The 17366-nt window shown below is 33.1% G+C and overlaps 1 protein-coding gene across 1 annotated transcript in view; it reads left to right on the forward strand.

Moving 5' to 3' along the window:
• LOC115889577 (hydrocephalus-inducing protein-like) overlaps positions 1–17366 on the forward strand; it is a 220623-nt gene that overhangs the window by 69799 nt on the left and 133458 nt on the right. Inside the window, exons 18-22 of the mRNA XM_030909629.1 lie at positions 3468–3652; positions 6309–6473; positions 6582–6821; positions 11518–12062; positions 16999–17361. Coding sequence (XP_030765489.1) covers positions 3468–3652; positions 6309–6473; positions 6582–6821; positions 11518–12062; positions 16999–17361 — 1498 coding nt within the window. The remainder of the gene's footprint in view (positions 1–3467; positions 3653–6308; positions 6474–6581; positions 6822–11517; positions 12063–16998; positions 17362–17366) is intronic.

The following is a 17366-nucleotide window of genomic DNA, read 5'->3' on the forward strand; positions in this document are numbered from 1 at the left end:
TTCGCTCCCTCTTTTGCCCTTTGGTGGAGATGCGCCGGCCTGTTTCTTGGTTCCTTTACCCTCCCCTCTATGGAGGAGTACTTTCTCTTTTGCTTCCTCTGGAGCAAGTCCTGCGTGGAGCAGTCGGAGGTATCTCCGTGCTTCTGCTCCGCTAAGACCCACTCTCAGCGGATCGTCCAACCCGCCTGGTTGACCCAGGCCAGGTAGGCTAAACGGTAGTCTGTGTCGCCTGTTGTTGTCTCGACCCTTGCTAAAGGAGGTGGTAGCTTGAGTACCACTAGCGCAGGACGGTCCCGCGCAAGTGTCAGCCACCTCTCCTGTAGTTTTCTTTGGGGGGTTTGACCCCTTGGAACTTTCATTGTTCCTGTTCCCAGTGTCGCTAGGGGGTTTCCCCACAGCTTCTCCGGTGGTGTTTTTATTGTTATTACTGGATCTCATAGTGTTCCCACGAGTCGCTAGGGATAGTCAGTCCACTTCTACAGAGCCCCGCATGTAGAAGTAAGGGGTAAATACAATGGGGTGCCCCCTGATGCCCCAAGGTTGAGACCAGTAATGGCTAGTCCTCTATCTAGCCACGCATCCCTTTGACCTGGCCCCGCCATCGTAGGATTTAGGTTTTTGGTGAGGTTGTCTCCTCTTGGTCCAGGCGGTTAAGCCAAGACCCCCCACACCCTCTACCCGCGAGACATGACCACAGACAGTAGAAGGTGCCTGGTTTAATTGTCTTGGTGCAATTCCCTGGCCACTACAGCCAGAGACAAGACAATGAGTGAGATGCTTCTTGGACCGAGCCAAAGTGCTAGAGGAGATTCTGCCAGCACCTGACAAGGAGCTTCCCCACCAACGACAAGGTCTTGCATCTCCTAGGGGAAGCTCATGATACAAAGAATACAAGGTATGATATTGTGCAGGTTGGTCACTACGTCACAGGTGATAACAGGCACCATTGGTCGGCAAGCTCCGCGCGCCAATTTTAAATTGTCAAACAGATGACAATAAATGTGAAAATAATTTTTCAAATGTCAAGCTCGATGATTTGCCGTGATGATTTGACATAACTTTTGGGGTTATATCCATTGCCTGGAAACTTATATGGTGAAATTTTGATAAAATAATTTAGTACTCACTAAAAACACGGTATGTCGCTAGTGGTAGGAAAAATAATTTTTAGAGGTTACTAGTTTATTTGGTTGCCTGTGATATGCATATACAGGGTGTTTCCTAATTAATCTAAAAAATAAAAAATCGTTAGAAAACGGCTTAAGGCGGGCTCTTAATAAGTATATTTATTTTTTTCTCGGCAACCGTTTGATGAACAACAAAAACTCAAAAGATCAATTGTGTTGAAAAAGGATGACCAGTCAAGAAAAAAATATATTTTCTTTAAAAAAGCAGTAGTGTACCATTTATTTTAAGCAAAATATCGATTTTTTTTAATTTTAACACCCTGTAGATCAGAAAGGAAGTACTTTAGACCCAATGGTTATATAAAAATTGTTTTAAGAACACATGAGGAATCACACCACAATTTCTTAGACTAATTAGAAAACACCCTGTATATTGTCAACTTGACAATGATTGTTGATAAATCAAAAAATACCTTTTCTGTGAAAAAAGCCCGATTTTCGCAGGAAAAATTTTGGTTTTTATTAAATTTGGGCCTGCGTCTGCAAATACCGGTATGTTTTTTAATATTCTATCTATCTAAATGTTAAATATCAGAGTCAGAAATAGTTTTATTATTTATTAACTGTAAAAATGGTATACTTATAAGTTTTATCAAATATTGTGATTTACTTTCTACCTTGTAGTCAAAATTTATATTTAATAAACTGTAAAATATATATATATTCTTATGTTTTATTAAAGTTATTCTGATATACTAATATATCAGTGTAGCTTTAAAACTAAATCCTTTGAAATCAAATATAAACATAAAAAATATTTACCGCAGAAAAGGCGAAGGCGCTGGGTTAAACGTAGTCTCTACTAAGAACACGGAGGGGCGCTTTGACCCAACATTTTACTATTAAGTTTCATATCTATCTGAATAGAAGATTATTTTCTTTTATCTATGGTTATATCCTAATTCTTCCCTAATTTAGGTCTTTTTTTATTAATGGCAATTGAACAATATGGATATTTTTTTGTATGGCATATGATGTCACAGGTGGTATGCGCAAACTTAACGAAATTGGAGCCGCTATCGATCATACCTTATTTTCTTTGTACCATGTAATACTCTCATGTGCTTTGAATACCCGCGTGTTTGTGGGGTTTGTCCTGTGACACCTTGGCAGATACCAGGTGAGAAAGGTAACTAAAAGAAATAAATGACCTTTACTTATTTTTACATGTCTGATTTTTACGTTTTTAAGTTATATTTAATCAGTCAGACAGATTGTAATGACCAAGTCAGACAGATTGTAATGACCTCTATTATTTAGCCGTGACTAATATGAGCGCGGGAGAACTATGCGCTTCACAGTAATGTAATTAAATATTTAAAAACTTACTGCTTCCGATTTAATATTTTTGCATCTCTATTTAAATAAGATGAGCTTTTTTATTAAAGTAATGATTAATAATTATTTAAGTAAATTAATTTATTGCATATAAACTACTCAAAACAATTGTTTAGAAAATATTTCATAATTATTATCGCATATTTTCTAAAAAATATATTAATTTGAAAAACAAGACACCTTGAATTCTCTGACTTACGTTTTTAAATAGTTTGGATACTGTAAGAGGAAATATTGGAAAAATGCAATACTTAGTCGGCGAACTATTTAGTTGCAGATTTGTAACCCATATAATTCTTATGGAGCCGTGCTCACATGCAATCCAATAGTCGATCGATCGGCTCCATAAGTATGTTTGTATTGTTTTCATTTTTACAACTAATTTTATTTAAATAGAGATGCAAAAATATTAAATCGAAAGCAGTAAGTAATTTCAAAACATTTAAATGCTTTACTTGGAAATGCATAGTTCTTCCGCGCTCATAATCACGGCTGAATAATTTTTGTGTTTAGAGGATGTTTGGTCATTACAATCTGTCTGACTGATTAAATATAACTTTATAATAGCTGTCTTAATAACATATGTAAAAATCAGACATGCAAAAATAACTTAAATTCGTTTATTTCTTTTAGTTACCTTTCTCACCTGGTATCTGCCAAGGTGTCGCAGGGCAAACCCCACAAACACGCCGGTATTCAAAGCACATGAGAGCACTACTGAGAGCCTAATGTTTCATCCTTGTGAAAATAAGTTATGTCTGGTCACTCTGGGATCTTACTATGTTAGTGTTTTATTCATTTACAAGTCTTGTAAAGCCGACGTCTACGCCTTTAAATCCTAGCAGTAATGAAGTCGTTTTATAACCGTGAATAACAAAAATATGTGGGTTAGGACAAACCTTAAAAAATATATTAACGATTCTACGGTTTCCCGAAATGTAGGCATTTTGGAACCATCTGAATACACTATAGTCACTGTTGGTTTTAATCCTCCACCTAATACAGAAGTAAGTGCCGGAGCTATATGCAAAGTTTATGGAGGAGAAGAAGAAATATTAAACATTACAGGAAAATCTTCAAAATTATCTTATATTCTGGATAAAACTGTCATAGATTATGGAAATCAGGTAAACAATAGCATACATTCGTTGACTGAAGAAATAAAAAGATGCGCAACCTTATGGGCGATTTCGTGGCACGAAACCTGTCTGAGATGTAGCTGACGATACCGGTCGCCGCTAGTCAACTTGTCCGAGAATTAGTTTAGCTCTGCGCCACTGCGCGTCTATAGTCGTTTGCAGCGCAGCGAATAAAGAATATTGTACCGTAGTTCTGCTTTCAATCGACAGAGTGGGTGGTTGTCGGAAACATTTAGTATAATAATATATGATTAAACAAAGAACATCGTCAGAATTGGCTTGAAAATGAAGATCGCTGTTGTATCATATGTAAAATATTATGGTAAATATCAATAGTCGTCATTTCCAAGCCAACTAAACCACTTTTTTCGATTATACGAAATATTCAGGACCTATAGAAAAAATTTTGTTTTTGTTGTTTAATCTAAGTTTAACACCGAATAAATTTTCAATATATAAACGCGGATTTTTCATCCAAAGATATTTTTGTCAAACGTATTACAGATATTACACATTTTAATATGGCAACACCGTCGCTTTCAGTTCCACGCCGTTTTCGATATGCCTTCGTTAGCCGAACTAGAGTTGCGTATCTTCCCAATTCTTTTAGGAAACGACACTCATCCTTGCATATGCATTAAAACTTTGGGTTTACATTTTTTGTTGGGAATTGAATGGTTCAGCCTGATAGAAATCTGCCATTAGATTTTGTACAGTTTACTTTATCTATATACATGCATACATACTACATACTGCCATTACTCGCTGACGAGTATTTGACACGCATCAGAAGATGGTCACGGAAGGCGTTTTCTTTCATGAGCTTTTCTGTGACTCAAAAGCTCGATACGTGATATTATCTGTCTACGGCACTCCGGACATTCAAAAATCTCATTGCTTTGTTGCCTCTTTACTTTTTGATTGTCGCTGTTAACTGAGTTTATAATTCTTCTCCATTCCATTCTATTGTGAGCTGCTTCTTCCCACTCTTCATTCTGCTTGTTAATCCCCTTTAAGTTTTCGTGGAAAATATTCTTGTACCTTTTGAGTTGTCCACCCGGCCTCCTCTTACCGTCTTCAAGCTCACAGTAAAGCAGAGATTTTGGTATGCGGTTTTCCTGCATTCTGCATACGTGACCAGCCCATCTTAAGCGGGACTTTGTAATCATGACTTCAATATTCTCGCAGTTAGCTTTTTCAAGGACCGATACGTTTCAGACATGATGGAACCATTTGATTCTTAAGAGTTGTCTAAGATGTCTCTGTTCCAACTTGTTTAATGAGCTCATGTGTCGGCGGTATGTGTCGGCACCCAGGTTTCGCTTCCATATAACATGGTGGGAATTATTATTGCTCGGTAAACTGCGAGTTTGGTTTTTGTGCTCAAGTTATGATTGTAGAAAACCCTGTCTTTTAATTTCCAGAATGCTCTTGAGACGCTGCTAATCTTGTGCTGAATTTCAGAGTCGATATTGGCCTTTTCCGAAATCAAACTGCCATCTATTAAAGCTTATCTTAAGGTTCTACGTTTTATTTTCATTCAGCGATTATCGAATCATTCTCTGAAAAACTTTTTCCTTGCCCATTCGTACAGTCGGTCTTTCACTAGTCCTTTATCAACGCTAAAGTTGTACAAACATATTTTAAACTCGAGTTCATGTGAACTGTGAAAAGCGCTGAACTCGGCAATTTTAGTTAGGTATATTTTTCTTGTAGTATAAGATTATAAGACGATTAAAAACCCAGTTTAAGCTTCGAAAACAGCTAGCGTAATTTTAATCGTCAAATTGAGTGTCGTCGGATCATAGATAAATGAAACAAGTTTAGATTGGAAAGTGCCCATAAGGACAATGTAAATACTACCGTATGATCGAATAAAAACGGCGTCAGCGATGGCTATGAAATGAAGATCGCTGTTATTTTGTATGTAAAATTAAATGGGGAATGTCATTGATGTTCATTTCCAAGCCAACTGGACTCCGTTTTTTTTCGATCATACGGTATTTGGTGCATTTCTTGCAACAGTCGCGATCCAAAGCTTTTGATAATTTCGGATCGGTTCGGCTTTTTCCGGAATTATGTCGCCAAATATTATTTATTCAAATTTATTATTATTTCCTTTTAATTTTATAAATAAAATACAGTGTGTTGCATACAAGAAACTTTATTTTATATAAGGACATGTCATGTGAAATACCTATGAAACATTGGAAACCGACGTTATGCCACGATCCACGATGGTTTTTGCAGTTCACAGTTCACAACACATTTTCTTAGTTTTTAATGCCACTTTTTCATCATTATCACGGGTTTGAGTAAATAAAATTTAAATTAAACTCACAATATAGAAATAATTACTTTGAAAATGGACGCTTTAAACACTTAGTATATTTTTTCAATGAGGGCGGTTTAAATTTTGAAAGACTTTATAATTTTTGAAGATTCTGATTTTGACAAGAGAAAATTATTTCTGTTATTGTTTGGCGGTTGTTCTTAGAAACCGCTATAGCAGCGCCAGATCGCGTACAACGGTCGCGACCCAAAGAAAATATATATTTTGACGAGCTTTCCAATCTAAATTTATTTCCTTTATCTATGCGTCGGATTGAGCAATTTTTGAACCTAACCTAAAGTTCTTTTGTAGATATTCTGTGAAATATGTGTTCAAGAGTTAAATTTAATAAACGACAGCCTGTGTTGTATAGAATTTAAGACAAGTGGAGATGACTTGTGTTCATTTGAATGGGATCTATTTAACGTAGAACCTAAAACCGGAACTATAAGTGCAGGAGAGATTATTACATTTACTGTAAGATATTTTCCTGGAATACCTGGCTACTTTTCGAAAAAATTCGTATTAGAGGTTAAGCCATTCAAAACACAAAGTATAAATATTAAAACAGTCATATAATTTTAGCTAGGTTATCTGGAACAAGTTACTATTGATGTTTATGGTTACGCCGTCATGTGTCAAATATTTTTACATGCTCCCAGAGCATTGAACATAGACGACAGTGATTATTACAAAGCAATATCGTGGATAACACCTGAATACTTAGAAAGACTTCCACAAGATAATAATAATCCAGTTGAAGATGAACTTGTTGATTCAGCAGATTTCTTATATAATAATAACTGGACAGTAGTTTCGTATAACGTACGTGCCTGATAAAAAAAGATAATTTTGATTAAAAGATGCTATAATGTGATTCATAGTCAATTTTATAATCGTATATGTATACGGTTAGCCGTAAATTAGGATTTTTACATAAAGCTTCATTCAGAACCTCGTAATTAGTGGAATAAATTAGTGATTTCAATTACACTTTATACTTTTTAGTTTACGATCATTCACAATATTTAAAAAACAAAATTAAAATTAATAGAATATCCTAGCAACAGCTTGAGTTAGTCAGTTGTATCTATAGAGAAAGCCTAATATTTAGCTTATAAAATAATAAACTTTTGATTTCTAGCTACAATTTCTCTTGACGGAAGATAATCAAAGGCCAAAATGACATTTCTCGCAAATTTTGAAGTATAATTAGTAGAAAAGTAAAAAATTTGATAACTTTTTCTATTAATTGAAAATGTCTACCACTAATTTTGACCTTCTGAATGCTTACATTGAAATTAAAGGAACAAACTTCTACGCTAATTGAAACTACTAATGTATTCGACTAATTGCGATGTTCTGAATGAAGCTAAGGCATTTAAATTATTCCAATCTTTACTTGAATTGAAAAGCCCGGTAAAATCGGAAAAAGATTTGCCTCTTCAATTGAGAAGTAATAGTGTCTTTTTTATTTTAAATGGAACACCCAGTGTATTATTACAATTTTGAAAACTATCTTTTTTTATATTTTTTCTATTCTACATCTATATCTACTCCTACATATATTTAATCTAACTCTAACAGTTTTCCTGAAGTCCTGATTTCAGTATAATGAAAGTTGAAATTTGAATTATGGGTTAAGAAAGTCAGTATACTCGATCTTTCAAAAGTACCGATTGGATATCGTACAAGGAGATAAAAAATATATTCATAAAGGATTTATAAAAATAATGATGTTAAATTTATGATTTGCCTTGCTTATTCAGAATAATATTTTTTGTCAATTATATTTTATCTGTCTAGCCAATCTGTCTCTTTTAAATAAGTCAAAAACCAATAAGCTAAAAGTGTAAGAAGACATATTTGTCGGAACATATAACAACATTATTCTGTAGTGACGCTATAACCAAAATTGATATATTAGAACTCTGGAAGGTTAACTGTAGATGTTTTGCAAATGTTCCTGTAAATTTACTTTTACTCTTTGATATTCATAACTTGTATTTTTATGATTCGCCTTTCTTATTTTTACAAGCTTTAAAATTTTAATGTTTGTATGTTCTTACAATTTCACATTTTTAATATAGTATATTATAATACAGTATATAAACTCAGCGGCAAAAAAAACAGTTTTGCAGTTTTATATATGTATATAAATGTCATGATTAGAAAAACAAAATGCTCACAAAAGATAAGACTACAATGTGATTTGATTTAGCAATAGCTACTACAGCTGCTGCATCCTACAGGGTGTTACAAAGTTTGGGAAAAAACTTCGTCTTATTGTTGTGCCCTGTTGACGTAGCATCCGTTAGAAGGAATTAATTTACAATTTAAAAAAATCATCAAAATCTAATGAGTGGTTCGCGAGAAATCCAACTTTGAAATTGGGACTAGTTTTTAGTGGCCGGTTTTTTTTGCCAGTGAGTGTATTATGAATTTAAATCAAATAAATTAGGCTTTGTTAACTTTGTTTGCACTTAACAATAATTTGCCGGTGGTGTTTTACATTGAGAATTAATGTTAATTATAATTCAGAAAGATTGAAAAATATATTTCTAATTAAAGTAAATGTAATTATATAATTATAAAAAAATAGATATATGCTACCGAAACAACTCAGTAAATCTCATAAAATTAACATATCTTAATTATTTTTGACAGGTAATAATATAACATAACAAATACGTGAAACAAACATAACGTTTTAACTACATATAAACAAATTTCTTAATTGATTGGTTGACTCCTCGTTAACACATATTATGTGACTATTTACCAGTGATTCCATTTGTTTTTAGTTTAGTAAAGTAATTGTAAGATTCACAATAATTTCCCTATAATTCATGTCCTAATACAGACATACAATTTCCAGATTTACACACTGTGCATATAAACAATAAAGTCTACTAAAAATGATATGTATATTAACATTGATATACGTCAAACTCAAATTCAAATTTCATTGATAAATCAAACTAAAAAAAATCCAAATTTAATGTATTTCAAAATGGTTTCAGTATATAACGTAGCTTGTAAATTATAACTTATAGATTATAGATATTTAGGTAAATTATAAAATTATTTGATATTCATAACTTCTAGTTTTACGAGGCACCTTTCTTAGTTTTACAAGCTACTTAAATTATAAGTTGGTAGTCATCATCTTCATCATCATCATTTTCAGCTTATTTATCCATTTCCGATTATGGTTTAGCCTCCCTCACATACTCTCTTTGTAGTTGGGCCCATTGTTGTCTATTGTTGCCTATGCGGGCCCAAGTTATCCCTGTTAATTTCCTAATATCGCGGTCCCATCTAAGGTTCGGTCTTTCTCTAGGTCTTTTAGTTCCTTGTAGGTACCATGCTATAATTTTTGTGGTCCATCTGTTGTTCCTTCTTCTTGCCAGGCGTCCTGTCCATTGCCATTTGAGGGATTTGACTTTGTTGTTGACATCTATTACCTGGGTCCTTTGTCGAATCTATTCTATTTTTTACGGTCTTTCTTGGTTATTCCCAGCCTATTTCGTTCCATTGAGCGTTGTGCGATCTACAGTTTTCTTACGATGCCCGTTTTAAGTGTCCAGGTTTCGCATACATAGGTTGTGACTGGCAGTACACATTGGAAGAATATTTTCTTCTTTAGATAGAGTGACATTCTAGATTTGAATATGATCGAGTTTCTTCCATAAGTACTAAATGTTAACGTAATTCTTCTATTGATTTCTGGTAGTAGAGATCTGGAGCTGTGTATTAGTTGTCCTAAATATACAGGGTGATTCCTGTAAGTCGGTCATGCTTTCGAGGAATGATAGGTGACATCGTAATAATATTAATTTTGATATAGCACACTATAGGTCGGAAATGCCTCTTACGCAAGATACAGGATGTTAAAGTTTTTGAAAAATTAAAGATATTCTTTAATAGTTGACAGTCGAAGGTATCGTTATAAAATTTTATTATAGGAGTCTGCCTAATAGAAGAAAATTGCAAGAGACATTTTTTCTTGGAAATAAACCGAGTAAATAAAAAAACTCCGATATTTTTATTTTTATCAGTGGCGTACTATTTTTTTTGAAAATATTACCCGATGCGTATCACAGCTACGCCACTGGTTGAAACTGCAACCTTTTCTTTTTGCATTTAAAGTGTCTCTGTTAGGCAGACTCCTATAATAAAATTTTATAACGATACCTTCAACTGTTAAAAAACTATTAAAGAATATCTTTAATTTTTCGAAAACTTTAATACCCTGTATCTTGTGTAATAATATTAAAATTAATATTTCGATGTCCCCTATCATTCCTCGAAAGCATGACCGACTTACAGGAATGACCCTGTATATATTCTTCTACTATTTCCAGGGTTGTGTTATTTATTAGAATGTATTTTATTTCCACTAGTTCGTTGTACATTACTTTAGTATTTGCTAAATTCATTTTTTAAGACCCTCTTTATTGCTGGCTGTATTTAGTTCATTAATTTGTGGTTGTAGTTTATGACTATTTGCAATTAGGACTATGTCATCAGCGAATCTTAGATGGTTAAGATATTTTCCATCTATTTTTAATCCTTCGTTGGCCCATTCCAGTTGACGGAAGATCTCTTCTAATATTGCTGTAAACAGCTTTGGGGATATAGCGTATCCCTGTCGTACTCCTTTGCCAGCTGGGAACTCTGGGGTTGTTTGGTTTTATCATTACTCTAGCTTTGGCTTATCTGTATATATTGGTGAGAGTTTTTATATAAGGCCTTAGGATATAGGCTTAAGATATATCGAGTCAAAAGCCTTCTGAAAGCCTATGAAGGCTATGGTTAGTGGAAGTTCGTATTCTTTTGTTCGGCTGATAGTTTCTCTTAGTGTATCAATCGTGCTGAAGCCGCTTCTAAAGTCTGCTTGTTCTCGTGGTTGTGCAGCGTCTAGCGTGTTTTGTATTCTGTTGTTTATTATTTTTGTGAATATATTGTATTGTTATTGTTGTTACTGGTAGTAGGCTTATTGGTCTATAGTTACTTATGTCTTCTTTGGTGCCTTTCTTATGAATTATGTTGGCGCTATTCCAGTCTTGTGGTATATGTTTTCTCCTTAGACAACTTAGACAGTTGGTAGAATATTCTTACAAATTTAAATTAAAAGAATACGTCAATTAATCCTAATTGATGTCCTATACGAACATACTAAATCTCGTTTTTTTATCTGAAAAAATCAAAAAGCTATAGAGGTGAGCCACTTTTCAGACGCACCCGGTATAAACAATAAAATAATATTAGTAAAACATATTTAGTATAAACATGGAGAAAGTACACCAAACTCAAATTTAAAGCAAAAATTCAAATTTATCAAGAGAAACGAAACCAAAATTGCTAAAAAAGGTATTTCAAAATGGTTTCAATGGCGTATAGAAAAATACAATATATAATTTATTTCTTACGGAAGATGTACCCAATAATCAATAATTATACTTAAAAAACAAATCTCTATTTTTTAAAATATTTTTAATTAAATAACATATTTTAGGATACTTATCCCAGCTTAATGGACATAGACCTGGCAGCAGAAAGGATAATCACGTACAACTTTGTCTCTAAAAATAAAAGGATTTTAAGAGCTCACACATTCCTGAAGAAGATACCGTGCATCCCTGACTTGACACCACCCCCATATTTGATTGATTTTGGGCACGTCATCAGGGACCTTCCCGTATGCTATACAGTCACACTCTACAACTACGGTCCAATAAGAACCGATGTTAAGCTGGTAATGGATAATAAGTCTTCGCTTCTCGAAAGCGAGTTTGTAATAGAATATAAAGATACCATGCTTGATCCTGGAGATTCTGTGGCTTTGTACGTTATATTTTCGCCATCCAGAAGGAAAAATCCTGTTGTAGATAAAGAGGTTAACAATGTCTTTCGGTTGAGAGTACGGCACGGTCCTACTATTACGGTGAAATTGAAAGCAAAAGTTACTTTACCGACGATTAGCGTTAAATATGAAGAGATTTATTTTGAGAAAGTGAATTGTGGAACTGCGCTTAGAAAAACTGTTTTGTTAACAAACAAGTAAGAGCTAATAGTTTTGTTTTAATTTTAAATTACATATACAGGGTGTCCCAGAAATAAGTGCAAATATTTTAAGGGGTGGTAAATCTCGATAAAAGAAACATATTTTCTCTTTATCGTTTTTCAAATAAGTCAAAAATAATGGAGCTATTTTACTTTGAAAATTTCCAAAAAAAAATGATTTTTGTTAAAATTTTGAGAACCACTGGATCTTTTTTGGATTTTCTTTCTTGTAAATTTAATCTAATACCTATGTTGCCATATTATCAAGAAATTATGTTTTTTAACTAAAAACTAAAGAAAAATCCAAAAAAATTTTCAAAAAATTTCGAATTTTCAAAAAACGAAAAAAAATTCATATGCGTGTTTCTGGGGTTGAATTATACTACCAGTTAAAATATTTGCACTTATTTCTGGGACACCCTGTATATGTTACGGATAAAGTGGATACGTAGCTACTTTTAAAATTAACCAGTAATTTGTGTTTGGGAGCATTTTAGCCACTCAAAAATGTTTAAACGCCAAAACGTAGTTCGGTTGAATTTTCTTAAGTAGATAAAAGGTAATTAAAACAGGAATATAAAGCTTGTCACGAACTTATGCGAAGCGCGGCGTAAAACCGTGCATTGGATTAATTTTATGTAATATAATGCCGGTCCGTAAACTAACATTGCCTCGGTTTCCTGGCCGATGCACCATATCAACCATTACAGCGTCACTTTCCTTTGGCTTCCAAACCACATTGGAATTCCTGGCAAATGACACAGCTGACTACTTGGTTGTAAAAATGCCCAACCCTCACAAAACCAACCTTGTCTTTTGCCTTCTCCGTGCAAGTTCTAAAGAATTATGGCAAACCTATGATGGATAGTATAATCCGCCTAGAATGGGACTTAGACATGAACGATAATAAGCTTCATAAAATCAAAAGGGACTATTTTGAAAATAATCTAATATCTAGTGATGTCGATCCAAAATAATGTATACTGTGTTTTTTTAATTGGGTTTGGTAGGTTAGTTAGTTTCACTTCTAGGTAAATTAACGACATTATTTTCAAACTGTTTTTTTAATTGGGTTAGGACCGAAAAAAACTCAACAAAAGGCCTTTGTTTTAAATTAGTCTACATTTCGCAAAATTTATTTGCATCTTCAGGACATTACAAGTTAAGAGAGAGCAAAATACAATGAAAAATTAAAAAAAACTCAAAAAACACATCTCAGTGGAATTTCACACATATACAATAATTGGTAAAACTATCCTAATGTTAACGATTACGATGTTTTATTATCTTATGCATCTTAGAAAAACAGTTTGAAAATAATGTCGTTAATTTACCTAGAAGAGATTTCGTTGTACTCACTAGAATTCGTTTAGAACACACGAATCTTACCCAGGAACACCTCCTTAAAGGATGGAATCAGCCCATTTGCGAAACATGTAATCTGCCAATAGTATAATATAATTGAAATATATGATCTGTCATAATTAGATTGTTTAATGAAATATGATCTGTCATTTTTGAAATAAACCAATAAGACTGGTTAAAAACAACAAGAGATGACGCATGACGGTTCTATATTCAAACCCATCCATAGTTTACTTAAAAAATATTAGAATATTTTTGTAGTGAAATAAATGGATTGGCATTGACGTAATCTGCCTTTTTTCTGTCATCGTCGGTCGAAATCTTACCTAAATCGTAAAACAGAATATACTAAAACCGGAAGTTGTACGAAATCGATAGCGACTGCTACTATGTTTTAAGTATAGTCTGTCCAACGACAAGATCCTTGACAGTGATAGATGTGTCTGTCATTTTATTTTCAAATTAGTTTATTTTATTTTACAAAGAATTAAGTTGGTACAACTGGAACGCATAGTAGAAAATTAATATATTTAAAATTTGAGTGACAAGTGATTACTTCAAAATATTGTGAAAAAAACTATTTAAAATTGAGAAAATCTAATCGAGTTATTTTATTAAAAATAATTACAGTATGTGTTAATACAAAACAAACAAGGGTTTATTAAAAAAAAACACCACATACCAAAAATGATATAAAGGCGAAAAGATTTCCGGCTTTCAAGCTCAAGCAGCTTCCTGCATTTATTGTTACATTTATCAATATAATTATTCAATATGATTATTATTTACCTATCGTGTGCTGCTATTTTACAGACACTCCATTTTTTGGTATTGTATACAAGATAGTATACAAACTTTATTTGTGGCTAATACATCTATCAGGCCATAATTTCTGGTAAACTGTCTCTAGCGGTCTCTGGGCACCGAATATTAACTGTAAACTATGGTCTGGGTCAACACTTAATTTTCCCGCGAGTTTTCCTCCGCTTAATTTTAAAAAACACACGTAATAACACAGTCCAAAATGCAAAATATTTATCATTTCTATTTGACATAATTTGACACAAAATTATAACTATAAATTGGCAAGAGTTTGACACCTCTCAAAAATCTTAAGACGAGTTCACACGTATCGGCGTTTGTTTGTCGTTCATCTTTCCGTCAAACCAATAATATTGAAATATGATCTGTCATTTTTGAAATAAACCAATAAAACTGGTTAAAAACAACAAGAGATTGATTGAGATGCATGACGGATTTATATATAAACCCATCCTTAGTAAACTTAAAAAATATTAAAAACTTTTTTTAGTAAAATCTCTGGTAAAATAAATAGATTGGTATGGGACGTCATCTGCTTTTTTTCTGTCATCGTCTGTCGAAATCTTGCATGAGAAAAAAAAAACAGAGTATATATCTATGGAGTGTAGATGTAAGGAGAAATATCTTCGTGCATTAAAAAATGGTCATAAAAAATTCTTAAGATGGTGCTGCTGTAGCAAAAACGTAAAATTTAAAATATGCGCCGAAAAATTTTAGAACAGGAAATTATTCAAAAGAGATAAATATGATAAAGAGATAAATATTTGACTTGAAGGCGCGGGTTTAAAAAAATACAAATTTTATTTTCAATGCACATGAAATAAATTATCGATTTTTATTCAGCAGCAATATACTGGGCCTCTAATATATAAAAATAATTGTTTTATATTCTAAAAAATATAAACAAAGCTTTTTTGGGTAATGTTTGGTTATATTACTTTTATTCTCTTATCTATGGTTACCAATGACTACCAATAACTAACGAATACAAGGACATATAACACCCGAGATCAAATTGTTACCATGGCACCAAACAGTGCCATAGCCATATATTTCTTAATTTAGCTGATTGAAGGGATATTTATATTTTTGATAAATGTTTTGACTACACCTATGGTGTAGGCGGTGGTATCATACTAATTAATTACGAAAAAAAAACGTGTTAAAATGTTAACAAAATGTACAAGACTAGTATCGACGATTAGCACATATCAAGTACATACAGGGTGGTCCGAATTGTATTCCGGAAACTTCGGCAGCATATTCTGCAGATTAAAGTAAGTAAAAAAGTTCGTATAAATGTATGTCCTAAAATGCTTAGTTTCGGAGATATAGGGTGTAGAAATTTCATTTTTATTTCGATTTTTTCTAAATAATTTAAGAAGTAACGTCAATATTGGGATGAAAATTGTTGTCTCTGAGTTTTTGGACATGAGAAATTTGATTTTCATGTCAATATGACTCCTACTTGTAGAGGGCGCCACCTGCATATGCTTTAACTGGTTTGAAAGTAATAACTTTTCATCCATACCTGTATAAAACTACTGAGTAAAAAAATATATATTCACAACTTTTTTTACATAAAAAAGGTCTCTTGAAATTGAAATTATCAATACCTGTCATCATTGACAAATTAAACATGTTGACCAAATAGTTATTAGACTGAAATCTTAAATTTGAAATCTTTTTGTGCCAAAAGTTCAACAGAAACTGTTTAATCATGATTTTTTCGCAGAAAAAATTATGATTAATTTAAAAAAATTAAAATGTATTATTTCAGTCAAATAACTCTACTCAACGTGTGCTTATTTTTTGTCAATAATGACGTGTATTGACTATTTCCATTTTAAATATCTTGAGAACGATTGCTCGTAGCTATTTTTACCAAGAGACATTTTTTACGTAAAAAGTATATTTTGAAATGTATATTTTTTTTAGTCAGTGGTTTTATACAGGTACCGTCGAAAAGTTATTACTCTTCAAAACAGTCAAAATGCATGTAGGTGGCGCCCCCTACAAATAGGAGTCATTTTGACATCAAAATCAAATTTCTCGTATCACAAAACTCCCAGTTACCAATTTTCATCCAGATATTGACGTTATTTCAGAAATTATTTAGAAAAAATCGAAATAAAAATGAAATTTCTACACCCTGTATCTCCGAAACTAAGCATTTTAGGACATACATTTATATGAACTATTTTACTTATTTTTATCTGCAGAATATGCTGCCGAAGTTTCCGGAATACAGTTCGGACCAACCTGGATAGTATCAGAAAAATAATTACCAAATTCAATAAGAAAAAGCTAAAAAGGTGGAGTGGACTGTTTATTTACTTATGAAACGCAACTCCTGGCTCTTTCTTATCATTGCGGCTTTTACACTTTAAAGCTGAACACATCACCATTGTAATAAAGTTTATACAAAGTTCACTAAACACAACAAATTACTAAAAATCGCTAAAATTGTCCCTGTTGACGAGGTGATGACTCCTCCGTAGGCTCCAATTTGATGGCGTCTAACGTAACAAATTCTGCTGCAGTCCGTATACGGGCGTTACATGTCTTTGTATTCTTCAGTCATTGATGGTTACTTTTCATTTTTTAGATTTATGCCACTTGGTGAACCCTTATTCTCCCTATTTTTGTGACCACTTTTTCAAATAAAGTCTCACAAGAGATATTTCTCCTCATCTCTACACTCCATAAGTAGATCCGAAATTCTGAAATATTTGTTATATTTTAGTGGTAATGTGGAAAGCAAATGGTTTCTTTCATTTCCCAAATCGCAAAAAACGAATGCCCTTTCTGGTTTCTACGTCATGCCGAAAAAAGGAACGCTTAGTGTTGGCCAATCGACACTGTTGAACGTGTATTTTATACCCAGCGACGCCGAAACATACAGAAGAGTCCTAAAAATCGAGGTAGAAAAAAGCGACAATTTTCTATCGATAAGTTTATTCGGAGAAGGTGTCAATCCGAAGCTATCTATCTTACCGGAACGTATGGAATTTCCTTCGACACTAAATTACTTTTCTCGAACGTTGAAGTTTTACGTAGAGAACGTCAGCGATCTGCCTATGGAATTTTACTATCCAACATTCACTGAGTAAG

The sequence above is a fragment of the Sitophilus oryzae genome, unplaced genomic scaffold, assembly GCF_002938485.1.
Source record: "Sitophilus oryzae breed Bouriz unplaced genomic scaffold, Soryzae_2.0 scaffold_815_pilon_pilon, whole genome shotgun sequence".
Taxonomy (NCBI): domain Eukaryota; kingdom Metazoa; phylum Arthropoda; class Insecta; order Coleoptera; family Curculionidae; genus Sitophilus; species Sitophilus oryzae.